The sequence below is a fragment of the Oryza sativa genome, chromosome 8, assembly GCF_034140825.1.
Source record: "Oryza sativa Japonica Group chromosome 8, ASM3414082v1".
NCBI classification, from domain to species: Eukaryota; Viridiplantae; Streptophyta; class Magnoliopsida; order Poales; family Poaceae; genus Oryza; species Oryza sativa.
Window position 1 is genome coordinate 28,469,396 of NC_089042.1, and position 27,610 is coordinate 28,497,005.

General features: G+C 44.3%; 4 protein-coding genes and 1 long non-coding RNA gene across 7 annotated transcripts; 2 read left to right on the forward strand and 3 right to left on the reverse strand.

The window, feature by feature from the left end:
* Nucleotides 1-840: 840 nt before the first annotated feature.
* On the reverse strand, nucleotides 841-2,018 carry LOC4346351 (dehydration-responsive element-binding protein 2C-like). The gene has a single exon (NM_001422697.1). It carries the CDS (start codon nucleotides 1,991-1,993, stop codon nucleotides 1,268-1,270), a length of 726 nt encoding a protein of 241 aa, NP_001409626.1. The 5' UTR covers nucleotides 1,994-2,018; the 3' UTR covers nucleotides 841-1,267.
* Nucleotides 2,019-16,207: 14,189 nt separating this feature from the next.
* Nucleotides 16,208-19,527, reverse strand: LOC136351348 (uncharacterized). 2 transcript variants are annotated; one of them, XR_010734371.1, is made up of 7 exons: nucleotides 19,388-19,527; nucleotides 19,236-19,270; nucleotides 19,117-19,134; nucleotides 18,939-19,018; nucleotides 17,666-17,811; nucleotides 16,688-16,807; nucleotides 16,208-16,601 (listed from the first exon to the last, which is right to left on the reverse strand). It is a non-coding gene; the product is annotated as an uncharacterized lncRNA (long non-coding RNA). The 2 variants fall into 2 exon arrangements; XR_010734372.1 differs by lacking the exon at nucleotides 19,117-19,134.
* Nucleotides 19,528-20,618: 1,091 nt separating this feature from the next.
* Nucleotides 20,619-22,778, reverse strand: LOC4346352 (histone-lysine N-methyltransferase family member SUVH9). The gene has a single exon (XM_026027330.2). The coding sequence runs from the start codon at nucleotides 22,715-22,717 to the stop codon at nucleotides 20,933-20,935; it is 1,785 nt and encodes a 594-aa protein (XP_025883115.1). The 5' UTR covers nucleotides 22,718-22,778; the 3' UTR covers nucleotides 20,619-20,932.
* A 183-nt stretch (nucleotides 22,779-22,961) lies between these two features.
* On the forward strand, nucleotides 22,962-25,167 carry LOC9269420 (monothiol glutaredoxin-S10-like). 2 transcript variants are annotated; one of them, NM_001424290.1, is made up of 5 exons: nucleotides 22,972-23,275; nucleotides 23,357-23,430; nucleotides 24,028-24,102; nucleotides 24,299-24,325; nucleotides 24,883-25,167. In NM_001424290.1, exons 1-5 carry the CDS (start codon nucleotides 23,034-23,036, stop codon nucleotides 24,957-24,959), a joined length of 495 nt encoding a protein of 164 aa, NP_001411219.1. In that variant the 5' UTR covers nucleotides 22,972-23,033; the 3' UTR covers nucleotides 24,960-25,167. The 2 variants fall into 2 exon arrangements, with proteins under 2 accessions (XP_066168991.1, NP_001411219.1); XM_066312894.1 differs by lacking the exon at nucleotides 24,028-24,102 and having other exon boundaries at nucleotides 22,962-23,275; nucleotides 24,883-25,155.
* An 833-nt stretch (nucleotides 25,168-26,000) lies between these two features.
* Nucleotides 26,001-27,572, forward strand: LOC4346354 (GDSL esterase/lipase At5g33370). Its single transcript, NM_001424291.1, has 2 exons — nucleotides 26,001-26,500; nucleotides 26,612-27,572. The coding sequence occupies exons 1-2, from the start codon at nucleotides 26,084-26,086 to the stop codon at nucleotides 27,356-27,358; spliced, it is 1,164 nt and encodes a 387-aa protein (NP_001411220.1). The 5' UTR covers nucleotides 26,001-26,083; the 3' UTR covers nucleotides 27,359-27,572.
* Nucleotides 27,573-27,610: the final 38 nt, after the last annotated feature.

Sequence of the window (27,610 nt, forward strand, 5' to 3'; positions counted from 1 at the left end):
TACAACAAATCTGAATATTCTATTAATTTTGTTGACAGAGGGAGTATATATTTAAAACGTATTCTCTCCATGCTATAAAAAATCAACCTAGAATAGAATGTAATGTTTTCTTAAAAAATCAATCTAGAATAAGATGTAATATTTTCTAGCATAGCATCCTATTTTCTAGCACAGTAAATCTGACCATACATTTGTCAACATACTATTACTAGGTTATTTTGTTGACAGAGGGAGTATATATTTAAAACGTATTCTCTCCATGCTATAAAAAATCAACATAGAATATGATGTAATGTTTTCTATAAAAAATCAATCTAGAATAGGATGTAATATTAATATTTTCTAGCACAGTAAATCTAACCATACATTTGTTCAGATTTATTGTATTAGAAAACGTAAAATCTCATCCTAGTTTGATTTTTCATGGAATGGAGTGAGGGAGTACATGCACGTACGGACAGAGCAGTGCAGGCAACACGCACCTCATCATCATAATTCACTGAAAGAAATTCACTGAAAGAAAATTAACTGGTGGATCGATATATCGATCGTGGAATATATCCCAATTTATTTAATTTGACACATTTTTATTAATTACTACTAATTAAATTAGTAGAGTATATACACATGGCGCTGTACAGTACTACGACTAGCTAGCTAGAACCAAACCCATATAGTACAATTAATAGTAGCTTATTAATCATGTAGTACTAGGTACCAAGCTAATAATTAGATTAAACACTAGTGCTGCGCCTCGCGAGTGGGCTGATATATATAGCTGCATCATATCTCAACACACGACTATATAGCGCGCTAGCTATAGCTATAGCACAAATATATACATAATATATATAGTATTAATTAGTATTACTTATATAATATGGGATCGGATGATATAATTAAGATCGATAAGCAAGCACAGCTCGCCTAACTAATTAAGATCGATCGATGCATACAGCATGCTCACAGTTGATCGATCAGGATGTCGGCCGCTTGCATGCCGTATAAAAGTAGCAGTACGCTAGAGCTAATTATAGTAGTTAGTACTAAGTAGTGGAGTATATATACAAGTAACGACGATGATGACGACGACGACGACGACAAGCATGCATGTTTAGACTTTAGAGAGAGATGGAGCTGATCATCATATATCTATATAGGCAGCCGCGCGCGGGCGCTAGATAGATAGATATATGATGTAGGTAGGTCGTCGTCGTCGTTAATTATTATTATTATTATTATTATTATTATTATTATGAATATATAATTAAGATGATTTGGCGGTGGTGGTGGCGGCGGTGGCCATGAAATCGGCGGGGCAGATGGAGAGGTCCCAGATGCTGATGCCACCGCCGGCTTCGTCGAGGACGTCGAGTGGAACCTCCTGGAAGCCCTCCAGCCCAAAGTCCTCCGCCTTGGGTAGCCGCGTGACGTACGTCTCGAAGTCCTCTTGATCTGACGACGACGGCTGCAGCGTGTAGTTGTCGTCGTCCAGCTGCAGCATCGTCGTCAGCTGCTGCTGATGCGTCGTGGAAGACGAGTTGTTGGAGTCGTCGTTGGTGCTGCAGGGCGTGGCCACGGAAGGGGTAGCAGCAGCAGGAGGAGCACCGGCGGTGGCGGCGGCGAGGAGTAGGTTGAGGCGGGCGCAGTCGCCGTAGAGGGCCCTGGCGGCGGAGTCGTAGGCGCGGGCGGCGTCGAGGGCGGTGTTGAAGGTGCCGAGCCAGAGGCGGGCGCCGCGGTTGGGCTCGCGGATCTCGGCCACCCACTTGCCCCAGGTGCGCTGCCGGACGCCGCGGAAGGGGCAACGCTGGTTCTCCGGCCCGCCCTTCCCCTTCATGCACCCCTTCCGCGACCGCCGCAGCGGGCAGCACTTGCGTGACTTGCTGCTGCTAATATTCTGCTGCTGCTGCTGCTTTCGCCTGCCGCAGCAGCTCTCGCCCTCGCCGATGTCCATCTCCATGCTAGCTTGATTGTATCGATGTATCAGAATCATCCCCTGGACTGGACTGGACTGGATGATACATATATACTGTCGTCAGATGAGATGGTAGCAAGCTAGAGATCGAGAGAGAGGCTTGACTGCGCGTACGTACGTGTTGCGCGGGTGCGCGTCCTAGGTAACCCTGTGGACGTGGCGTGACCGCGCCAAGTCAGGAGGCAGCGCGCGCGACACGATGGGTGGGCCCTGACACATGGGTGCACCTGTGGGCTCCACGGGTCTCCTCCCTCCGCCACGTGGCCTCCCCCCCGCCTTGACGTCAGTCCATCTCGACCCGCGAGCCCACAGCCGTCATCGCCTTTGGATCCCACCCCCACCCATCTTACCCCAAACAAAAATACTGGACCCTTTGCTAGTACTACTATTTGCCATCCCATTTACGGAGTAGCTGCCTTAATATCACCATGCTCAACATGCTGTCACTACGTACAGCCGTCTGATCACTTACTCTTATAATGTGTACTGTTAGATAATCGAACACAGTTGCAGATTTTATAGGAGTACCTTCCTTTTTCTTTTCAAAAATAAAGCTTTTATATATCTCCTTGTGACGGTTCTAATCTTGGAATGGTCTTCGTAAACGTATGCTATGTTGAAGTCGCGTGACCCAAGATTTGAACGGTGGCGCATCAACATGCATGACAATGTACGTGACGTGTTACTTCAACGACCAACAACCATATACTTAACACGTGTAGTACAGTTGGCATCACGATGCTACCTATAGCTATAGCAATTAATTAAAGTTGTTTGGTATAATTAATTACTCGAACAACACAAATATAAACTATGTAAATTCATTATCAAAATTTAGCTCCTCTCATTACATTTGCCACTTTTGTAGTGAGAAGCTAAAATAGGAAATAACTACGAAAAAGTAAAGCATAGATCTTATGCTGTCGTATTAGATCCTATTTAGCTAAGCTAAAGCCGGAATATGGATTATCGATTATTCATACCACACTTCCATAAACACATTCCCCCCCCCCCCAAAAAAAAATCATTGGTATTGCTTAAGGTATTGGTTGGCTTTATATCATATAACATTTAGTTAAACCCAATAAGCAACCATGATCATCCATTAATTATCCACCGTTTCATTAATTTGTATTAGAAGTGAAGATTGAAATAATTGAGTGATGAACTTTAGTATTCAATGAGTGGTTTGTACATGAAAAGTATTTATAGAGTAGAAGGGTGTGTGAAAATAGTGTGAACACGTCCTGTTCAGGACATGTCCCTCACATGCACAAGCGCAATCAACATGTGTTGATTGATAATTAAGGGTGTGTTCCGACCAAGGGTTCCCAAACCCTCTCCATCATATTTCGTGCGCACGCTTTTCAAACTGCTAAACGGTGCGGTTTTTTTTTTAAAAAAAAAGTTTCTACACGAAAGTTGCTTAAAAAAATCATATTGATCTATTTTTGAAAAAAATAGCTAATACTTAATTAATCACACGCTAATGAACTGCTCCGTTTTCTATGCTTAGGTGATATGTTCCCATCCATCAGCAGCGAACACACCCTAATTGATCATATTTCTAATACCCCCTTCAATTGGCTTCTGGTAATCATCATTTCATTCATCCCATCGGAAAAACTCCTCGGAAACCCTATAGGAAAACTTGAGGAGAAACCATTGTATAGACAAGCCATTAAAACACCTACCTTTTAGGGCAACTTGATCTTATATCATCCAAACTTTGCCAGATCCTTTTTCAGTTCAATTTTTGTTTTGAGAGTTCTCTTCACTCACTTTAGCATCTAATGCCTGCTTATCACTCAATACTTTCATTAGTTGTTGGGTAAATTGGAACCATGCCATTATAATTTTGCAAAGTTTAAGATATGTCATCGGTATCTCAATGACATGTAGGACCCACATGAGTCAATGACATGTGGGTCAGGATGTATATCTCAAATTTTGCAAAATTATAATAGCATGGTTCCAATTTTCCCTTAGTTGTTCTCTGATCGTTTGTCATCAATTAGCCAAAACCCACTAGGAGGCTAGGATGGTGTCCTTTCAGTACACAATATATATTGTGATTTGTATCCGATTCAGAATGTGAAGTACATTAGGACTTATTTGTCTAAAGCTATCGAATTTGTTTGATCTGCCAATGATTTAATATGAGAACATGTGCTATAAGCTCTCGCTATCTCACCACCTTGCTTCCATAAGAAAGGATATTATGAGAATAATGTATTACAATGATAATACTTTTCATTATTGAGCGAGAGCATAACTCCTTAATTGCCACCATTAGTTTGACCCATTTTGAGTGTGTTGGACACTCTGCCTAGGACTTTTGGTCTGTTTCCAGTTGAAGGTGTAAGGAATGAGAAGTATATGTCGATATTTTGTAGTCTTTGTATGTATGGATTGTGGAAATATCAACCCTTTTGGACTCCACAATATTTCCCACAGCACTAAGAGTCAAAGAGTTTTGATGTCCTAGCACCTCAAAATTGTGTGCAATTTTGCTGGGCTTTTGGATGGTTTACATCCATAGACAGTGGATAATAAATATCCATATGGTCTATCAACTTGATGTTGACTTGTATCTACTTTCTTGGAGGATGTTACTCATCTATTTCTGCGGAGACGCTTGCAAGAAGTTGTATCCCATTTGTGACCATACTTCTCCCCCTCTTATTTACATAATGGGCCGGGAGTTGAGTGGTTTTCTTTGGTACCTTCACTTTTTATGGTACACTATATAAAAATGAAATTTTGTCTCTTGTTAAGAGTCAAGAAATATTTTGTCCCAAAGTATAGAGTTTGTGGAACATCCACAAGGCATAGTTCCTCCTCATGGATTGGCACTCGTAATATCTATATATATAGAAAGAATAATATGACATGGAATTCTTGTTAGATAAATAAAAGTCATACAAACTGTATGATATATTGAATATGTTTGTTACAATATTGTAGCTTAATAGCAAAAAAATATAGATGACGGTTATTCAAAATACAACACATGGTAGGAAGTTGTCAACATAGTGTCTATGTAATTGACATAGTTTCTATGTTATTTGGAGACAAGCCGTGATCTTTAAATATATTGTGCAAAGTGAACTCTGTAACAATGTCGTCAGTGCTCATGGGATCATCCTTCTGTGGAAGAGATGTGTTATTGTTGGGTTCCTTCAGGAATTGTTGCGAACAACTTTCTTCCCTGGTTTTGTCGGTTTGGAGATTGAAATGTGATTTGGCTTTCTTCTCTTGGGCAGACTTATCTTTGTCCACAGATTTAAGGTATAGATCAACCATATGTCTCGGGGTGCCATATGTACATATTGGATATGCATTTCCTTTGACATCTATGCAAAATACAAAGGACAATGTATGTGACGTGCCACTTCAGCGACCAACAACCATAGACTTGACACGTACGATATAGTTGTCATCACGATATGCTACCTATAGCTATAGCAATAAAGTTGTTTGGTATAATCAATTATTCGAGGACACAAATATAGATGATGTAAATTCATTATCAAAAATTAATTCCCCTGATTACATTTGCCACTTTTGTATTGAGAAGCTAAAAAAGGAAATAACTACCAAGAAAAAGAAAAGTGAAAGCCTTATGCTATCATCTTAGGTCCCATTTAGCTTAGCTAAAGACATAATATGGATTATGGATAATTGAGTGGATTTTTGTAACATCCTGAAAATTAACTATTTTCTAATCCTGCATCATGCCGGTTCTTATGTTCTTCATATCCTCTTTAAACCTAGGACATTAGAGGGACCTCCTAGAACTAACTTGCATAAAATCTCTCTCTCTGGTGTTTTCCCTTTTTAAAGTATATTTGGTTAATTGAGGCATTTCTTGATTTGGTCTAAAACCTTGTTTTAACTACAATCCTTTATTCAAATTTAGTTTGAAAACTCTTTTTATTTTCATGAATTATGGTCCAAGAAACCCTCCAACTTTACCCTTGAACTTAAATCAAATCCTTGCAATTCCAATTTTATTGGAATTAATTGTCGACCCATCCTTTGATCTTAAACCTATCCTTAGTCCCCTTTCCAAATTCTTCCTTTTGATCTAGCCGCTGATTTAATTCCTTTGGCTTGATTTCCTTCTTGGCACAAGAATAATATTATTACAAATATTGTGAATAATTACTCTTGTGCTAAGAAAATATATTTCATCCTTCCATCCCAAAACCAAAACCTTATTTAGCCCATAATTAATTCTCTAGTTTTCTACCACATATTTTGGGCTAAAATTCTTTCTATTCCATTTTCCTTTCATCTTCTCGAAAATATATTCAAATTAGAAATCCTATCCTACTATTCATATTAATATATATTTCTCTCTCTCATTTGAGTGCATTAAATAAATTCCATTATTTGCCACTTCTAAAAGATTGCACTCAAATAATTAGGAAAATATCTATTTCGGAAATTATCTCTAAATATAATTTCCCTTTCCAAAATAGCTGTCTAAATTCCCTTCAAATACAAATACTTCTCTAAATCCAATTTATTCAAACTTTAGACTTTCTTCCTTTTAAGATTGGGCCGAATTCCCCTTTTTCCTCCTCTCTTTCATGCGGCCCAAGTCGGCCCAGCCTCAGCTGAGCCGCCTCCTCTCTCCTCCCTTCCTTCTGTGGGCGCCGCCGTGCGCCATGGGAGCGCGTGCGCGCCGCCACCATCGCCGCCCACAACTCGGTGCCGCCGCCGTCGTCTTGCCGTCGCCACCAAGGAACCGCCACCGACTTCAGCCGCCACCTCACCTCACTGACGTCATCCTCGAGCAAAACCGACCTTGTCGACCAATCAGAAACGGAGCCGGCGCCGACTTCTTCTCCTCCACCCGCTGGCGCCGTGTTCCTCTCCTCCTCCTCCTCCAAACCGACCTCTCACCGCCTATAAATAGCCGGTGAGCCGGCCCCTTTTTCCCCCACCATTCGAGCTCTTCGAGCTCTGTCTTTTTCTCTCTCTCTTCCTCAAGACCGGCTGCCACCACCGTCGGCCGATCTCTCTCTCCGGAGCACCACTAGCCAAATCCTTGCACCACCGGCTTCGCCTCCCTCCGGTGAACTCATTTTTCCCATCTCTCCCTTCTCTCCCACTTCACTTTAAGCCATCACCGGAGTTTCTTCTCTCATGCTGGGCCGAGCTCTTGTCATCGGTGTTCCCATGTCCTCCTTCCTCTCCCGCAGTGGAAACCGCCTCCTACGGGTGCGCCACATCCGGGAACACGCATGGTCGCCGGCATCGCAGCCTGTTAGCCACCGGAGCGCCGCCGCCCCAACCGCCTCCTCCTCTCCCTTCTATCGGCTGGAGGAAGAAGAAGACGAGAAGAAGGAGAGAGAAAGAGAAAAGAAGAAGAAGGAAAAAGAAAAGGAAAGAAAGGCTGACAGGTGGGCCCATGTACAGTACATTGTCGTCTTTTCTAGATTTAATTCAAATTCTAATCTTTAGAAGCCCATATCTCCTAAATATCTCCTAAATCGTAGATCCGATTCCAATGAAACTTGGACCTAAATTCATCTAAATTCAAACCCTACCTTTTAACACTAAATTTGCTATTTAATATTTTATTTGAATTTTCTTATTTTATTCAAATACCGTTTGAATTTATGTTTGCCTTTTCAAATATTTCTTTTTAATCCAAAATACCCTTTAGCCACTAAAAAGCCGCCGGTTGGAACTTTACGCCTTTCATGGGGACGTTCGTACAGTCTACCGACCCCGACGTCGGACCGTTGGTTGTAAAGCCCGGCAAAACCAAACCTAAGGTCGAAGTGATGCTCCTGGCACCCCACGCCTCGATGCGTATAGTGGTCGGAGCTTCACTATTCCCTCGACCTCCACAGCACGCCGCACAGTTAGCTCTCGAGCTCTGTGTGATCCTAGCCGCTCCACCGCCACTCACGGTTGTTGGAGTTACACTTCCGCCCCACCAAACCTACACCAACCTCCTATTCCTCTAGCCGATTTGTTGTCAGTCGACACCGGCTATAAAGGACACTAAATCTAGTCGTTATGCTGCCAACCAAACCCTAGCCGATACCTTGCTAGTCAAATCCCAGCTGTCATCCAAATTCTATACCCTCTACAATACCACCTATCCACCATACTCTCAGCCACCTACTTTCTGTCTACCAGAATCTATACATAAAATATAGAATCTGGCCGATATATTGCCCTACTCCTCAATCAGCCTAAATATAACCAAACCCTAGGTATAATCCTACCTAAATCCTAGCCATTCTTCTACCAAAGCCCAACATCGACCAATGTTAGCCCATAATCCCTATACCCTATAAAGGAGATATTATACCATGAACCCTAGCTCTCCTAGCCGCTTATCGATCTTTTGCTATCTTATGGATTTTATGGAATTTGGCTCTTCCTCTTCTGACAGTAGAGTCTATTATATTTTGGAGGCAACCTGTGGTATTTCGAGGATCGGATAATCAGGTTGCCTATCTCGGATTTATTTGCGTTGGAGTAAGGCAAGTTATTATTCCTCCCCATTGAGCATAAATGTCCTATATTCTATATCTCTATTCTATGCATTAGTCATACATGATTTTGAATGCATAACCTGAACATAGCAAACCAGATATATGCTAGATTTTGCTTAGCCATGCCTAGTTAGATTGCATAAAATATAATGAACTTAGATTGGAACAGTACGGTAGAAATGGTTAATTTCTGGGTGGCTAGTACTGTTCCAACCGACATAAGACTGCCAAGTACATGTGAAGAACATATGAGTACGACCGCAATTCTCGTATGGGCATAGACCTAGCTGATTAAGTTATCTAGCAAAGGTGGTACCTCTGTATAGTGGTTCTTCTTAAGTTCTCGCGCAGGAGGCAAACTTATGCCGAGCAGGGCAATATTGTGATATTTACCGAGGCGCAGGTAAATATATGAGATTTAAGATTAATGTCATGACTTATTTGTGAACCCTGATTGTGATGACATGGTGTCATACAATCAGTTCTCTCTAAAGACCTCGGGAACGCCAGAACTCCTCTCGCTGCTGATAACGTTACGTTCAGAGCGCATGGGGACTAAAGTTCATGGAACAGGTACCACTGATGTTAGTAACCGAAAAGCTTTGCCATGACAAGGCTAATGTGTTTGGCGCGTCATGGATTACAGGTAAAGCGTATATCTACTGCAGTAGGAATATTCTTAAAAATATTCGAATAGCCGTGCTCGCGGTTATCGGGCATTGGGACTCACAATGGCATCTTGGTTAGAAACCTAATTCGAAATTTTATTAAATACTTCTGCATTTAAAACATTACAGGTTTTCTACTTTGCTTTCTGCAGGTAAACCTAGCTTTACACGGATATTATCATTTCATACATTCATTGTTGATTAAATATAATAGCTTGCTGAGTACGTTGTACTCACCCTTGCTTCAACCCTCTTTTTCAGACTCAATTTGGAGTTTGTGCAGAAGCTAGGAGTTCATTTATATAAGTTAGTTTCATTTCAACCTAATTCTCAAGTCTAGATTAGATAGATGGTTTAAGTCTATAGCCAAACATTAGAGTTAAGTCATTCTATAGCTTCTGCTGTATTAGTTAGCCACAAGTTTGTAAATACCCATATATTTTGTAATAATATCTCCTTTGGAGCCTTATTCAAACGTATGCAATGAAGATCCAGATTGTTGAACCTGTATCAATTTACTAATCCAGGGCTTAATACAGTCTAAACATGTCGGTTTCCGAATCATTAGTTTTGGGATCCGACAATTTTTCATGCCCCGCTTTCAAAAATACGGTTTCTCCAAAATCATTTTTCATTGTATTGCTTAGATTATTTTTCTCTATGGTATTGGATGGCTTTATATTATATAATATTTAATTAAACCCTATAAGCAACTGAACATCCATCATTCAATATCCACCGTTTATAATTAAGAAATGAACTTTTGGATAATTGAGCTATTGCCACCAAATTATTACAACAAAAAAGAATATGTGGCAATATATTGTACTATTGCAATGATAATTTTTCTGTGGTAAATAATTATATTTAATTGCAACGATTTACAATCATTGTTTTATTTAGTATTTTTGTTGCATTAGAAAATGAGTGAAGTGTTGCAATATGAATTTTTGCCACATCCATTCCGTGGCAACATCGAAATTTATTACCACTAAATAAAAATCGTTGCAATAACCTATTACCACCCTATTTATTACCATGGCCAGCAATAATTTTAAATTGTGGCAACATGTATCTATTGCCACAATTTTAGTATTGTTGCATGATTTTTTTTTCGTGGCAACAAATTATTTTTCTAGTAGTGATCCAAAAGTAATAAGTGGTTTGTATATGAATTATTACAAATATTTATATAGTAGGAGGAGGGGTGCACATAGTGTGAACGCATCTTATTCATGACACATGAAGAGATGTCTCTTCATAAATTGAACAAGCATAAGTAACATGTGCTGATGGAGCATCAATTAATCCTATTTGTAACAATTTTTTTTCAGACTTGGTCTAAACATTGTTTCTGGATTTTGTGGTCCATAGATATACGGCAAGAGTTGCAAATTATATTGACTATGCAAACGGTGCCAAGCTGATAAAACATAGCCAATTTCAAGCGCAAATAGGATATGACACATCACCATTTCGTCTACAGTTGACTATAATCCGTAGCACTTATTAGCGACCCAAAATAATTTGAAGATACATTTTTTATATGTATTATCAGCGACTTAAAATTAATGTACAAAATAAACTACAGTGAAAAAAATCAAAATCAACTCTAAAATTAAGTTATAAAATTTAAATTTTGGTTATAACTAATAAGCTAAAGAGCAAACGATGAAGTTTTCTTGCTAACCAAGATAAGCAAGATGCATTCAAATTGTTTCAACTTCACTTACTTTTATCTTCAAGTAGTGTAACTTTGTACTGTATTTTATATAATTACTCCTTTTGTTTTTAATTTTTAAATAGCTACCAGCGGTAGTTATTCATTTGTAGATTTTAACCAATCATCTTTTCTGTACAAAATTTACAAATATTTAAGAAAATGGCATATTATTAAAGCGTATGCACACTAAACATAACCATGAAACTTCCTTTCAATGTTAACAATCCATCTAAAAATCATTATTAGTGGTCAAAGTTGGTATAGTAGTAGTCAAAGCTGATAGATGTTTAAAGGTGGAGGGAGTTATATTTTCAGTGATAGATGACGTACCATCAACAGAGAAACATTCGTGTTGGCTTTGTCAATCTCAGGATTTATGGGCCTACTTTTTTTGAAAGTGCTCGTAGAGGTAGGATGTGTGTTTGTGCAATGAGCGCCTGCGATTGACTGATTGCACTTTTTTTACAAATAATTTAGTTATTGCTATATCTCTCCGAAGCCATATCATCTCAACCATTGTCTATAAGACTATAACCCTTCAATAATTAATCTATAATATAAGTTGTCTTCCTTCTGTATCTCCTCCTTTCTTATCACCTCATTCAAGAACACATAATTTATGTCATTAGCGACTACGGGACGTTTTTGTCAAATGGAATAAGTTCACATTAGGTCCCTCTATTATTCGGTCAGTCTGATTTTCGTCCCTTTACCGCAAAACCGGGTACGACCCGTCCCCCAACTTATGAAAACAGGGCAAACAAGGTCCCTCGGCAGTATGGAGGGTGGCTTTGGGCGACATGACGCCTACGTGGCTCCTTTGACTAGGTCTTCGTCCCACGTGGCATTGACGTGGCGTTTTGATTTGGAAAAAAAAATAAAGAAGCAAAATTAAAAACAAAAAAATATACAAAATATGCGGGACCCACCAGTCAGTCAAACAAAAAACGTCCCACCTTTTCCACCACATCTCTTCCCCGCGGATGACAGACGGTGACTGGGAGAGGCTGGGAGGCTAGCCGCGCAGGGCTCCTTGCGCCCGTCGGCCGCCGGTCCTCCTTCTCGCCGGTGCGCACCGCTCCTCTCGCCCGCCCGCCTCCACACGACGCTACTCTCGTCAGCCGGCCGCCGCGCGCCGCTCCTCTCTCCCGCCGCCGTCGCCGCTCCTCTCGCTCCGGCCGCCGCCACGACTCCTCTCCTGCCGCGACTCCTCGCTCGCGCGCCGGAAGGAAGGAAAAGAGAATGCGGCGGCGATTCGCTGCCCGAGCTCATCAATGGCAGACGACGAATGTGGCGCCTGATTCCACCACCCGCTGCCCGCGTCCATGGTTGCCGTCGACCTACGCGCGCCAGGCGGCAGCAGCAACGGCGACAACCTCTTGCCAGGATGATTCGCAGGCCTAGAGGACGACAACGAGGTGGGCCCAGGGATGAAGTCGCGCCGCCGCCCGCCACGGTCCGTCGCTCCGCGCCCTCCGCCGTCCGCCACACTCCGCGCCTCACTCCGCCCCGCTGCTCCGCGCCCTCCGCCTCCCGCCTCGCTCGGCCACGTGGCTCCGAGCCTCTGCCGCCCGCCTCGCTCCGCCCCGCCGCTCCGCGCCCTCCGCCGTCCGCCACGCTCCGCTGCTTCGCGTATTGAATCCTCCCCCACCTTCCCTCTCTCCTTCCCCACGTCGCCGGCGAAATCAAGCGCGCTCGGGTCGTTCCCGACCTTCCCGCCCCTATAAAATCCATCCCCGAGTTCTCCTCCTCGTTTTTCCTTTTGCCGGCACTCTCTCCCTCGCTCTCCCCACGCCACTCCCACGCGCCGCCACACTCCGGCGAACTCCGGCCGCCGTTTCCCGTCGCTAGGGTCGCCGCCGCACTGCTCCGCCGCCACTGCCAGCTTTGCCGCCGCCCGGGCAAACTCGGCCACCGCTCCATTTCCCCTCTCCACCTCCGTAGCGCCGTAGCCACGCGAACCACCTCTCTCCGCCGGCGCCACCCCTCCCCTTTGATGACGTCAGCACAGCCTTTTCCTTTGAGAAAATAAATAATAATTGCGCAATAATTCGTGAATAATTATAGAAATTCATTTAAATGGCTCAAAACTTCTAAAATTCATATCTAATTCATTCGAACTCCGAATTGAGCCATTCAACTTGCAAAATTCATCTAAAATTGAGCTCTACATGTTTGTTTACTTTTTATGTACTGTTTCTTTGGTTTTTATTAGAGTTTTTCCTCGTTTTGCGTGCCAGCGTGTAGTTTCCGTCGTTTCGGAAGTCCGCGGTCGCGAGGAAAAGAGTTCGGAAGATCAAAGTAAAGTGAAGAAGCAAGGCAAGTCACACATTCCCCTTGAGCATGTTGATCCCAATTTATAAATGTTTTACCGTTTACAAATAAATATGCATGTTTTGCTAATTACATGGGATCTGGGTATTACCTATCTGCTCGCTTGTGCCATGTTTACTTGATATCTGTTCTTTGTCAACCTTGGGTAATAAATCGACTAGCTCATGTTACTTATGTGACCTAGCTAGAACTATATGCTTAGCCATGCTTAATTACCACTAGCACAGTGATGGGATAATTACAATATTAGACCTTTTTAGTATCAGAGTGAGCTGCGTGCTCGAGACATATGGCCATGCTTCATGGTCGTAATTATCCAACTAAAATGCAACTGAATGGTGGGCTGTGGGTGCATGGTTTTGCTAGTCGCACCCATGGCAATTAAGGACCGGTTCGCGGGATGCCCTGGAAGAACTTATCGTACTTACCACAAGCCAGCGTGGGCAACGGCTGGGCTTGTAGTGTAACTTTCCTCTAGCCGACGCATCCAGGCAAGGGTGGGCGTGATGAAGTTTGGATGGGCCCTGCGACGGCCTATGCGGCTTCCGGATTCACCTAGGCACGAGAGGGGACTGCCCGCTGCCTTGCGAGGAGTGGGGGTGAAACCTGAGGTGTGGTGTGCTTGGTTAGAGGGGGTTATGCGAAGGGTCCTGTCACGGCCTCTTTCCGGTATGTCGTGGTGGCATGCCGGCGCACGGAAACGTGTCGTGGGACTGTGTCTTGTGGGTACAGTTGTACACCTCTGATCAGAGTAAAACTATTCGAATAGCCGTGCCCGCGGTTATGGGCGGTCGACCAGATTCACCGTGATTAGTCCCACCTTAATAAATCGACTCAATGCACTGTAGTTCAGGTGGGTTGGTTGGGCCTGTTCAACGTGGTGTAGCGTTGATCAGTGGAGATTTAATGTTACTTTAATTACTCAACAGTTTTACTGTTTTGCTCAATAAAATGTTTTACAACCGCCTTTATGCAAATAGCCACAAACCGTCCTTGTGTTCCCCTTGCACGTCTGCATCGTTGGTGTGGCTTGCTGAGTACGGTGGTTGTACTCAGCCTTGCTATTATTCCCCTTTTCAGAAGTGTAGTGCTTCTGAGCTGAAGATGGAGTTAGAAGACCAAGGCTCAGACCCCAGTTGAGTTTTGCCTGTGGAGTGGAGCTGAAGCCCCGCTAGGATCGCCTTTTTCCGCTGCTGCTGCTTTTGTTTCGGTGTGAGGACTAAGTGCCTCTTCCGTAAGTATTTTACGCTTTATTTACGTTTGGAACTGTATATTACTTGTCATTTTGTGTACCCTGGCTGGTCCTGGACAGGGATTTAATACGCAAAATAGTCTGGAAATTTGGGTTAAATTTCTGGGCGTGACAGCCCGCCTCGCCCCGCCGCAGGCCTCGCTCTGTCCCGCCGCTCCGCCCTTGTAGGGGAGAGAGAGGGGGGAGGGAGGCTGACAGGTGGGACCACATGGGCCCCACCTTTTTAATTTTTTTAGCTAACATATGGGTCCCACAATTTTTATTATTTTTTTTTGGATAAAATTGCCACGTAAACGTTACGTCAATGCCACGTGGGACGAAGACCTAGTCAAAAGAGCCACGTAGACGCCACGTCGGCCAAAACCACCCTCCATACTGCCGAGAGGCCTCATTTGCCCGGTTTTCATAAGTTGAGGGACGGATTATACCCGGTTTTGCGGTCAAGAGACGAAAATCAGACTGACCGACAAATAGAGGGACCTAAATGAACTTATTCCTTGTCAAATCAGTGTGATAAGGCCCAGCCCACATCAATTACCAGCCCATTAGACCAGAGGTATGTTGGCCTCTTAAAACTGGAGCCCAGGAAGATTTAGTTCCAGTAGAGGAACACATGCTCATCCTTTCAAACCGTGGGACTAACCCCAGCGAAGACACCCCTGGACGCTTAATTAGCACTACACGTAAGCTAAAAATCTGGATCATCTGATGAAGGAAAAACTAAAGAGGAAGCCGTTGGATCATATCAATAAGAAACGATAACTTAACAGGGAGTTCTGGAGCTTTTCAGTATCAGACTAATCAGCACCTGCAAACTAGCAACAAACCAGTACCTCCTCCAGTTCTCCCTCACCCGAGGATCGTTCACCGGGTAAACCACAGTACACAGTAGACATGAGGGAATTGGGACATGGGACGCATGACACTAGGCCATGTATGAACGGAAAAATATTACTATTACAAATATATTGCTAAAGTGAGATCGTTCTTTATAAATCACTATACTTGTGCAATTCTAATATAAATAGATTTATTAAACCAAATAAATATACAAATGTCATAAAACTTATGCACAAATGGAAAATGTGGTAAGGATAAGGATCTTGCTGTGGCGGAGATGGCGAAAAGGCAACGACTTATATGCTGCTGCGATGAAGATGGTGAAAAATAATAGTAACATATGAATATAAGGTTTGGATAAAATTATAATAAATATTTGTTGCTGTAGTAATATTGTTTATTACATATCAAAATAAAAAATAAAAATATTTGCATTCTAACTATACTTCCTAATTATTTTATTCTCTAATACATTCAGAAATTATATATAAGCTAAACAATTCAAAGTGTTCCTATTAATTATGTAAATTTTGTATCCGATATTTAATGTTAATTATGATTTTTTTAGATAATGGAATATAATCCCGGCTTTTGCTCAAAGAGCTGCAGCCAATTATTACACCAACTCAATAAAAACTCACACCTAAATAAACAAAAGCACATACGACTATTTGATCACAAAAATGTTAATTATGATAAATGCCCTGACACATCGCCTTCTAATTAGACTACCGAGATATGTTGGATTTCAGCTCATTATTACTCGAAAGGCCAGCCAAGCCCTACCCATGATATGCAAATTTTGCACGGAACTTAGTTTTTTGTTTAATTCCAGGACATTTATTTCTAATTGTACCAACCAATAAATATTGTTGTAAATGAACCCTCAAATCATTTAATAAAAACTATTTAATTTATAAATGCATCCTAATCATCTAATTACATTTCGGTTATTTGAAAAAAGTACAAATGAACCCTCAAATAACATGTAAAAGCATTCAATATAGAGGATGGTTAAAGTGGCGCGAATGGGCAACTATGTAAACTAGTATATAATGCACGCATTGCATGCGCCACAGTACTACATATGGTAGTACATAGGCATAAACCAAACAGCTCACAACTGTTAAAAGACAAACAAGCATCAAGCATGCATGTTCCCACTGGCACATAAATCATGTACCTTTGCTTTCCCCAATCCTCATGCCCCGTTCATATGCAGGTAATTCCGTATCGTATGACAATCCATAGAGTAGCAACCAAACTCCAGGCCCTTCCGTTCAGTCTGAGATCAATAAAGACAGTGGATTACTACATACGAGACCGGTTCGATCATTATTATATATATGAATATGATTGAGCATCACTAACCAGTTTCAGCATGTATAGGCCAGAACATTGCCAACAAACCTCAACATCTAATGATTCACTTCATGCCCTGTTTTGCTTCATCGTCAGCTTTAACTCTCAACAAATGGGTTGCCTGACGCCCTGAAAATTAAGGATATAGCCACAATCACATCATACTGCAAGACATGTACTAGCTAGTACTAGTATCATATCATAAATTTTAATTGCAGAGAAGTAGTCATTCATAGCCTGTTAAGCAGACATGTACTACGCTTTTAGTTGTAGGTGTAATCAGTAAATTCCAGGAAGCCGTTTACCAGGCTGAGCATCTCCTTTCGCCAAACATTCCTAAATGAATGCCATAATACCATTACGATCAGAAAAATACAATCAGTTACTTCTCAACAGAAACTGGCTACAATCAACCTCCATGCATTCCACTCTGTATTAATTATCTCTGGGACCAAACCATTAGAATGGCAAATGAGAAAGGAAATGACTGGAACAAAAGGGACATATCATAGTCCATTCAGGTTTGATCCTTTTCAGACCTATGAGAATAAATCAACATTTTATCAAACCTGTCCATTTTCTGAAACATTGTCAATTTCGAAATAATAACTCCAGATATACTTACTCTAATTATGGACTTAGAAGATGCCAGGGTAATATATGGATAATGGATGCAACACAACTATACCAGCCTGTCAGCAAGATTATGTTGCAGTATTGTTCCAGACTTTGTAAGGTATAAGGAAGAGACAAGGAGAAGAGGGAACAACGGAGCCAGAGACCAAATGGTTCTTTCAAAAATATGACTATCCACTATAACAAGAGTTATTCATATTTAAAATAATGGAAGCCGTACTGCAAAGGCCAAAGGGCGAAACAGGTACAGTCATACAGAATGGTACTAGTAAGGGCTTAAGCTTGTCATGAATGGAAAATTTTGGAAAGAAAAATTCTGGCAACACAGCTATACAAAGGATAAAAGTTTACCTATCACACAGCAGAGCAATAACATCAACTAGATCCTCTGCAAGCTGGCAAAAATAGGTAGTAAGAAAAGAACGGATTGTGCACGAGAATAGACGTAAAGGTAAATTTGCCTCTTCAATATTTCCATCCAAATGCTTTGAGTGAACCTGCAAAGAAATGACGTTATACAACACTATCACACATCAAAATTTGCAAAACAATAGCTGAAAAGCACTGTAACATGATAGGCCCCATATGTTTTTTCTTTATATCCTAAACTGCTTGTTGAACTCCTGATTTCTGAGCAATATTTCTAGTCATATTGAATATATAAAACTATGCCTTAATAACTGAAAATGGGTTGCTGATTATTTAAAGTTCCACATTGTCTTGCATAAATTCCAAATGTGCAGAACAATCCTTGCCTCCTTGGTTCAGTGCTTGCAGCCTTCAAAAACTTATCAGGTCCTTCATGAGTATCATTGTCCACTGAGAATGTTTATTTTAAGCCAAATCTCTAATATATCTTCCATGCAACACAGTAATTACAAATTTCAAGATCAACTAATTCTGTGATCATTTAGTAGTTACCACAGTTTGTCCCAAGGCCCATAAAATGTTTCCAAACCAAGATACTTCTCTACTGATCTCAAAAGGCTGTATTGGCATTGGATTATTGTGAGGGCAAAACGTCAACAGTACAAATAGAACAGAACAACAGTTAGGCGAGGTAAACACCATGCACTTGACAATCCACTGTGCAAAAAAAAAAAAAAAAAAGAGAACTTCACAGTTCACACCAGCTGTGAGCTGTCTGTCAAAGGAAACCATGAAACCCTGAGGTTTTGATAGAGTTACTCAGGAAGAGAAAAGGTATGGATAAACTATCATGCCATCATGGTTTGATGTTCTTTGTTTATAGCATATAATAGACTAATTGGACATTGCTTTGCTTTTGGAGTCATTACTGTAGTGAATTTTGTATCCATTGGTACATGAAGTAGAAAAGAAATTGACCTAGGTTGAATAGTCAAAGTCTAACACTAATTTTGAGTCCTTTTAAACCAAACTAGATACTATCCAACATATTTCGGATTCCCAAGAAAGGGGATAAGGTAAAAATGCACTGGATCAAACAACTCCTAAGTTCATGTTCAAATAAGACAGGAGATATCTGCTATCATCACCCATATACTTGTATATGTTGAGAGAGGCAGGAGAACAAGAGACAGTAGCTAGCAACAATAGCAGAGTAAAGGATGCATAGTGTGCAGTGCACAAGAGACGGATTTACCTCAACAAGGTAAGATATTGAAGTTACATGATGATAATGTTAGCTTCACACCTTTTTCTGCAATAACTCCATCAAGCATCCTATGAGAGCATGGTTAGAAAGGTTAAACCTTGCTTCCATTCTAGCAAGTATGATCAGCATGAATAATAGATGGATAAAATGGAAGCAAGGTTCTTACCTTGTTTTATCCCAGAGACTAGGAGACGTGTTAAATACAAACATGAATTTGTAAGAAGCTGTAGGCACAAGCCCCTATGAAAAAAAAAATTCAGAAACGGCAAGCGACCAATCTCTTACCTGGCTAAAACAGAGCAGGCCTGTTGTATGGACCACTGCAGAGGAAACAAAACAATAATTTTCTCAAGACCATTAAATAGTTCTTTTGCAAGGAAAAGCAATGAAGTGGTATTTGGTTGTTGTTGGGTGCCTTTGTACACAAACCACAGTACCAACTATTTTTCCTTTAGCATCTCAACTGCGACCGTTGTCACGATGTTGCGAGCAGGAGGCCCTAGACTAAAAAGGGCGTAGGCGTGCTCGACGGGAGGGCGAGGCTGCTCACCTTGCCGCCCCGGAGCCCTGATGGTGGAGATGAACTAGGGTTAGGGATAATACTGCTTTATTGATTGAACGAACTGCCCATATATAGGCTTACAAATTGAACTAATCTGCTAATTGAAGGGAAACATTAACTACTAACAACTCTTATCTTTAACTAACTGAAACCCTAATTTGATTGCAAGCCATAAAAACCTTCCCGCGCATGCTGCACGCTGCCACCGTCACATTTACGTGTGTCCCCACATAAAACTATTCATGTCTCCATTGGGCTACGTCACATGTTAATTAACTCAATAAATACTACCTCCGTTCTTTATTAGATGATGTTTCGGAGTATTGGTTTTGTTCTCCAATAGTTTATGTCTTACGTTTTCTAGGTAAAATTTTCATAAAGTACCCCCGTTTAAGCAATGCATTACTCTGTTATTGTTAGCTATTGTAATTGCATGTGCATTTCCAAGAAATGCACAGCATGCATAGAAGACGCCCTGTGCCCTCGGTTTGTTGGCATTGGAAAGACTGAACATTAATTACAGTACTTATGGGGAAAATTGTAAACTTTGTACTACCTCCATCCCAAAATATAACTACCAGCTATGTATTTGGACAAGGGTATGTCCGGATACATAGCCAAAATATTGCTACTATATTTTGGGACGGAGGTAGTAGTAATTAAGAGATGCATGCCAAAACATTCATCTATTCCCGAAGAAATGTAGTAGTAGTATTTAATACTCATTTCATGAACTACACCATTTATCCATCTTGTAATCAGGAAAAAATCAAACTGTAGGTCAGCTCCAAACTTCCTACTGCAGTTGAATATTTGGATAACACTGGGGGGATTATCTGAAACTTTTGACCTCGATATTTCTCTATAATAAGAAAAGCAAAACAGTCCTATAATAAGAAAAGCAGAAAAGTCCTATTTCGTTCTACCGTTATCAGCTATAACCATCTTAGTATTTCCTTTTATTCTCTTTCCTTTTAATGGGCTGAATCCAAAAGAATGTCAAGCCATGCAGAACAGAATACTCTCGTGAACTTTGTATGTCAAAATGAAATGTATAACCAATTCAAGCTTAAAAAATGTATATATCATGTTTTCATCATCATAAATAAGCAAACTAACACAAAGTTTATTCAACTAATGGTTTTGAATAGTTCTTTCCAGTGATGCAGTATTGATGCGCCCCTTTTGCTACCTAGCAAAGTTCTTCATTCATGCCAATCCTAGAACAAACTCATCAATTGCACCCTAGTTACCCCAAAATGAGAGCACTATGGGTACCCAAAAAGAGATACCTGCTCACCTACAAAATATCCAAAAAGACGAGCCAACTGTCTGTGGGGCCATTTGCAGCTTCCTAACGTTGCCTCAGCCCGCCAAAACCAGTTACCAGCCATTGATCCCTCCTCCCCCCTCATGGACCCTAGTCCAAGCCATAGTCGATGGACAGATCCCGCATTGGAGGGATGGTCTCCATGGCAAACACCATCATGTGAGGGTAGGATTCATCCTCATTGCCACGGATTACATATTGAAGGAACACATTCGGACTGCAGCTGTGGCTAATGTAGCAAGCCACGTTCCTCCTCTGTGACACGTCGAGTCGGTAGCGCGCCCCTGCAAATAGGGGGAAATGGGGTACCCTGTCCGGGTAAACCACGGATGCATCTCCCCACTCCCTCCATCTCTCGGGGAACTTGGTCGGGTCGATGATGGAGCTCCCGTCCTCCATCGGAGGCAGAGGGGCGTCACCTGAGTGGCTGTCCAAGGAGAGCACGTCGCCGGCGTACTCGCATATGAAGGCACCCGGCTGTATCAAGTCAAGCGTCCTGACACCCCAGCCTGTCTCCTTGGAACGGAACACCTCGAGGCGGTGCTTCATCCCTTGCTGTGTGACTCTGTTGGGACAGGTCATGGGGCATCCACACAGGGGTCCGCACTCGTACACCAAGGGGCGTCCCCTGAGAAGGATGCCATCGGAGGTGTACACAGGGCCGTCGGCCCCCCTGTTCTTCCTCTCACAGCTGCACCTGGAGCCGCACAGCTCGGCACAGTGGCAGCCCCTCTGGGTCTGGCGTTTGAGCAGCTGCTGGGTGGTGGGGAAGTCGGGACAGGCAATGTAGTCGTAGAAGAGGGGTGACCTGTCGTCGTCGAGCTTGTTATAGAGGGGCACGCGGAATGGTTCCTTGCCCTTGGCAATGTCGAGCGAGATGTACTTGGGCGGGCGGATCTTGGAATCCAGTGCATCCTTGAGCTCCGCTGCGGTATGCCAGGCCTTGCTGCCGAGGTCGTCCTGGCCAGGGATGCGCACGAGCTTGAACTTGCAGACGTCGCGGCCGGATTTGCCAGGGCCGAAGGTGGAGGTGACAACCCTGTAGAGGCCGTCGTAGACGTAGACCTTGCTGCTGGGGCTGTGGTCGCAGGCGTGGCCACGGATGACGCGCACCTCGATGCCGTAGTGGCAGCTGTAGTGGAGCGCGAGGTTGCCGCGCTGGAGCGTCTGGTCGGCGCTGTGGTCGAGGCGGTTGCGCAGGCGGCCGCCGCTGCCGGAGTAGACGAGGACGTCGCCGCTGTCCTCGTCGTCGAGGTATCCCCCGGAGGAGACGATGCTGGTGGCGACGGGGTGGCCCTGGTCGACGATGCTGGCGGGGATGTAGCCGATGCCGGCCTGAGGGGCGGTGTGGAGGCCGAGGACGCAGAGCTCGGCGCGGTAGAAGAAGGAGTCCCCGACGAGGAGGCCGGGGATGGAGCCGACGGTGCGGATGTCGCGGTGCATCCAGAGGCCCTTGGAGAGCATCTTGCTGGAGGCCCGGAGGTCGAAGCGGTTGCGGATTCCCCCGGCGGTGGCGAGGTCCTGGCGTTGGTAGATGGCGCGGAGGGCCTCGAAGGTGAGGCGGGCGCGGCGGACGAGGGAGCGGTAGTGGAGGTGGTCGGCGATGCTAAGGTTGGTGATGCGCACCATCTCCTGGGAGGCGCGGGCCCGCTTCTTCTTCTTCTTATTCTTCTCGTCGCCGGAGGGGGCCTCGGCGGAGGCGGAGGCGGGGGGTTGGATGTGGGGTGGCGGCGCCTGCGGCTGCGCCTGCGGGGACTGGGCGGAGAAGAGCATGCTTTGGACGAGGTTGGGGTCGGGGTAAGGGAGCGGGGGTAGGGGGGCGTCGGGGTCGGGCTTGGGAGTGAGGAGGCGAGGCGGCGGCGGCGGAGACGCCATTGGTGAGGGTTTGGGTTTGGTGGTGGAGTGGAGTGGAGTGATAGGGACTAGACTAGTAGATGTCTCTCGCAGTCGCTGTCAGTCTGTCTTGTGTCCGCACCGCAGGAGGAGGACATGTGTCTGAATTGGGCTGCTACAATGGGCCGCACCGCACGGCCCATTGGCCCAGCCCATCAAAGAGGGGATTGCGTTGCGTTGCTTGCGGTGGAGAGAGAGAAAGAGAGAAAGAGCCGGAGCCGGAGCCGGAGCCGGAGACGAGATACCTATCGATCCATCCATCCGCCGCCGGCGATCCCTCCTATCCCCTCCATCACCAATGCCGCCGCGGAGCCTCACCCTCTCCCGCCTTCCCGTGGCCGCCCTTGGCCTCCCCTTCTCTTCTTGCTCCCCGCCTCCTCCTCGCCTTCGCTTCCCCTTCGCCGCACGCCGCGCCAGGTCCCTCGCCACCAGGGCCTCCTCCTCCTCTCCGGATTCCTCCTTCGGCTCGCGGATGGAGGACTCTGTCAAGAGGACGCTCGCCGACAACCCCGTCGTCATCTACTCCAAGTCCTGGTGCTCGTAAGTTACCCACCCCCACAGGCCACATCTCCTCCTCCCCCCCTTTCCTCACTCAACACCTTTCTCTTCTCCGCGCTGCAGCTACTCCATGGAGGTCAAGGCGCTCTTCAAGCGGATCGGCGTCCAGCCGCACGTCATCGAGCTCGACCAACTCGGTTCGCTTCATCCTCCTCCTTCTCCACCTCATGCCCTGTACTGTATATATATCTGTTTCGATTGGACGAATCTCCTTTGCCAAAGCCTGAAATCTTTTTATTATGGAAAGCACATCAACATGGATTCGCCTGAAATTTATTCCTATTGCAACATTAAGCTGCAAACTGGAGTAGTAAACTGAGCTACATAATAGTGCACCAAGTTTACCCAAAATCAGCTTGCACTAATCCTATTGCAAAAGCTCCTTCCATGTCTATGAATACCAATACACTAACCCTATCGGTATGCATGTCAACTTCATCTTCCATCTCTCACAATTTAACTCGCTTCTATTCCGCTTGCAATTTTAACACACCACCATTAAATGTCATATGGAGGACTTTTATGCCTAAAACCAGTTTATCTTGTCCACACATTGGAACAAATATGCATCCACACTCATGTTCTCTACTCTTCCTTTTAAAGTTGTAAATCTCTTTTCGAGCCAATCCTCCACAAGGGAAAAAAAACATTCTAGTTTTTTACAAGGCTGATGGCTTTGCATACCAATGCGTGCCTTCTCATATTCCTGTAACTAACTGCCAATCTGTTCTCAGGCGCACAGGGACCTCAGTTGCAAAAGGTGTTAGAGCGGCTGACTGGACAGTCCACTGTTCCTAATGTTTTCATTGGTACTTCATTTTTTTTTTCATTATTTGAGTTTTACCTAGCTTCCCCCCCCCCCCTCTTTGTACATGACTTTGTTGACAAGCATCCCTATGTTTTTCATATGTACACAATACACATGCATATGTTCGTCCTTTGACTGTTGACAAGCTATATTGCCATACCAAATTCACTTGCCTAATTGCCTTATTTTCATTTCAGGTGGAAAGCACATTGGTGGCTGTACAGGTATGTTGTCTACCTTTGTTCTCTTTGTTGAATTATTATTAGCCACATTTCTTCTACAACGCTGTCACCAGTATTACATATTCATGATATGCAACAATGCTCCTTGGGTATTATGGTTATGTGGATTGAGGGACATAATTTCTTTTGTTTATTGTTGCTGCAATCGGGTTTAGCTGTGGATGGATGCTGTTCTACTTTAGAATCACGGAAATAGAGAAATCAACTAGGTTATGATGAATTAATGCTCTTTGACCATCTCAATAGGACCATTCTGTTACTTGCTGTCCATCTGCATTACAAGGTGGGTCACTGGGAGATTCTCATCTTCCTTTTTTGCGAGGAATAATTTTTTTTTAGTAGTTGGCATGTGCCATGCATTGTCTTCCATATTGTGATGCCCTAGCATTTTTTTTTGTTGCAAGCACAAAATTGTAAAAAGCCAGGACATGCACATTTCTTTAGCGACCAATGCATTGCACTTTGTACTTGTGCTGAAGCAGGAAATACTCGTGTTACTTCCTGTTGCTCACGTTGGTGTTCCCCTCCTGGTGTTGTAGATACTGTGAAGCTTCATCGCAAAGGGGAGCTAGCTACCATGCTGTCAGAGCTGGATATCGACGTCAACAACTCATGACAACATTGAACATGGTTTGCTATACTGGATATCTGAGGTTTCAATGACTTGAGCAGTCGTGTAATGAGATTTGTTAGCCATGTTTACTAATTCAATGCACATTTTATGTAACCGCTTCCCTTGATCAGCTAGGGAATTTTGACTAATGTGTATCCACCGGTGAACTTGGGAGAGGAAAAAAATGCGAACACAAAAACTTGCCTTTTTTTTTCTTATTATGTCTTGGTTATGCGTTTATAGCAACAGAGTATTACCTGGCTGTGCGTTGGATCCGTGATAGGAGATGTAGCTGAGAAAAGAGGTTTGCTGTGAAATGGATGTGTTGATATGCTGGGTTTTGTAGTCTGTGCTGGATCCAGCGAACAGGGCTTGATAAGAGGATTTTGATTTGTTAACAAAAATAGGAGTAGGCCTTGTTTAGTTCTAAACTTTTTCTTCAAACTTTCAACTTTTCTACATATATAAATTTCTAATTTTTCCGTCACATCGTTCTAATTTCAACCAAATTTTTAATTTTAGCATGAACTAAACACACCCAGTAGTATGTTGATTTAGCCGGTCCATGCGTATGCACGTACCGTGAGCAAGTCCACTCCGGTACGTGCATGCAATCTCCCGGTGGGACTGAGAACGAACGAACAATTTATTCACCGACGAGACGAACGTAGCGGCAGCGAGGGAAGGATTGAATGGCCTGAAAAATGCGGTGCGTTTGTTACGTAGGGACTCAAACTCACTTGGTGTATGTATGTTGCGGAGTAGTAATATTCATTCATTCAGGTTGAGATAGCTGTGCGGTTGCACTTGCCCGAGTGAGGGGTGAGAATGATGGGCTCTCTTGCGGCGCATCGATCGATCTGTGCATGCACAATAATACAATGCTGTTACAGCAGCTAGCCTAGCTAGTTAAGTTACACCGACAAGTGCAGGCACGTACGGTACATTTGGTTTGCTGCATCGATGGAGCAATCATGCATGTATGTATGCAGTGCTCCCGGCCGGCTATAAATACCCATATATATCCCCAGGCAGCAAGCATATGTAGTATGCAGATAGCTAGCAGCAAATTAATTATATATATATAATCCTCAGCTGCTGCCTGGTACATACAGTATATCTTATAGATGGGGCGCCGCGAGTACAGTGAACAATATCATCATCGGGCAGGGGCAGGGGCAGGGGCAGGCGCTGCCATTGTGGTGGTGGTGGTCGCAGTCGCAGCAGCGGTGGTGTGCGAGTGCGAGGCGAAGCCGCGAGCCTTTTTCGTGTTTGGCGACTCGCTGGTGGACAGCGGCAACAACAACTACCTGATGACGACGGCGCGGGCGGACTCGCCGCCCTACGGCGTGGACTACCCGACCCACCGCGCCACGGGGCGCTTCTCCAATGGCCTCAACGTCCCCGACATCATCAGCGAGTACCTCGGCGCCGAATCCGTGCTGCCTTACCTCAGCCCGCACCTGGACGGACCCAAGCTGCTCCACGGCGCCAACTTCGCCTCCGCCGGCGTCGGCATCCTCAACGACACCGGCATCCAGTTTGTAATAATAAGCTGCTGCTGCTGCTGCTGCTAGTACTTAATTAATTAATTATATGCATGCATAAAATGGAACTAATTAATAAGAAATATATATATATTGAATGAAATTAAGGCCAACATCATCCGCATCGAGAAGCAGCTTCGGTACTTCAATCAGTACCAGGATCGGGTGCGCGGGCTGATCGGTGGCGCGGCGGCGCGGCGGCTGGTGGAGGGCGCGCTGGTGCTCATCACGCTCGGCGGCAACGACTTCATCAACAACTACTACCTGGTGCCATTCTCAGCCAGGTCCCGGGAGTTCGCGCTGCCGGACTACGTGCGCTACATCATCGGCGAGTACGGCAAGGTGCTGAGGCAGCTCTACCACCTGGGCGCCAGGCGAGTGCTGGTCACCGGCTCCGGCCCGCTGGGGTGCGCGCCGGCGGAGCTAGCCACGCGCAGCGCCACCGGCGAGTGCGACCTGGAGCTGCAGCGCGCGGCGGCGCTGTACAACCTGCAGCTGGTGCGGATGACGCGGGAGCTCAACGCCGAGCTGGGCGCCGGCGACGTCTTCGTGGCCGTCAACGCCTACAGGATGCACATGGACTTCATCTCCGACCCGGCGGCGTACGGCTTCGCCACCTCCAAGGTGGCGTGCTGCGGGCAGGGCCCCTACAACGGCGTCGGCCTCTGCACCGCGCTCTCCACCCTCTGCCCCGACCGCTCCCTCTACGTCTTCTGGGACAACTTCCACCCCACCGAGAGGGCCAACCGCATCATCGTCAGCCAGTTCATGTCAGCCTCGCCCGACTACATGCACCCCTTCAACCTCTCTACCATCCTCGCCATGGACGCCGCCACTGCTGCTGCTGCGCCATGAACGCCCGCCATCATCCGGCCCATACATATCGACCAACCTCGCTATATATATCTCTAATTTTATATATATGCCGCCTATACTATAATTAACTACGCTATATATAGCTAGTATAATTGATAATGTAATTCTCCCAAGCAATGCAATATACATATGTATGCATGCAAATAAAGATCGAGGGATATATATATTGCGTACGTGCAAATCGTTATACATATGAGAATAATGTTATGTTTGCCTGTAAGGTTCAATCAT

Bases quoted from the DNA above. Each gene is read 5' to 3' on its own strand.
- LOC4346351 (NM_001422697.1), bottom strand. From the start codon at position 1,993: ATGATTCTGATACATCGATACAATCAAGCTAGCATGGAGATGGACATC.
- LOC4346352 (XM_026027330.2), bottom strand. From the start codon at position 22,717: ATGGCGTCTCCGCCGCCGCCGCCTCGCCTCCTCACTCCCAAGCCCGAC.
- LOC9269420 (NM_001424290.1), top strand. From the start codon at position 23,034: ATGCCGCCGCGGAGCCTCACCCTCTCCCGCCTTCCCGTGGCCGCCCTT. The intron at 24,103-24,298 runs GTACTTCATTTT...TTTTCATTTCAG, and splicing joins TGTTCCTAATGTTTTCATTG to GTGGAAAGCACATTGGTGGC. The intron at 24,326-24,882 runs GTATGTTGTCTA...CTGGTGTTGTAG, and splicing joins GCACATTGGTGGCTGTACAG to ATACTGTGAAGCTTCATCGC.
- LOC4346354 (NM_001424291.1), top strand. From the start codon at position 26,084: ATGGGGCGCCGCGAGTACAGTGAACAATATCATCATCGGGCAGGGGCA. The intron at 26,501-26,611 runs GTAATAATAAGC...AATGAAATTAAG, and splicing joins ACGACACCGGCATCCAGTTT to GCCAACATCATCCGCATCGA.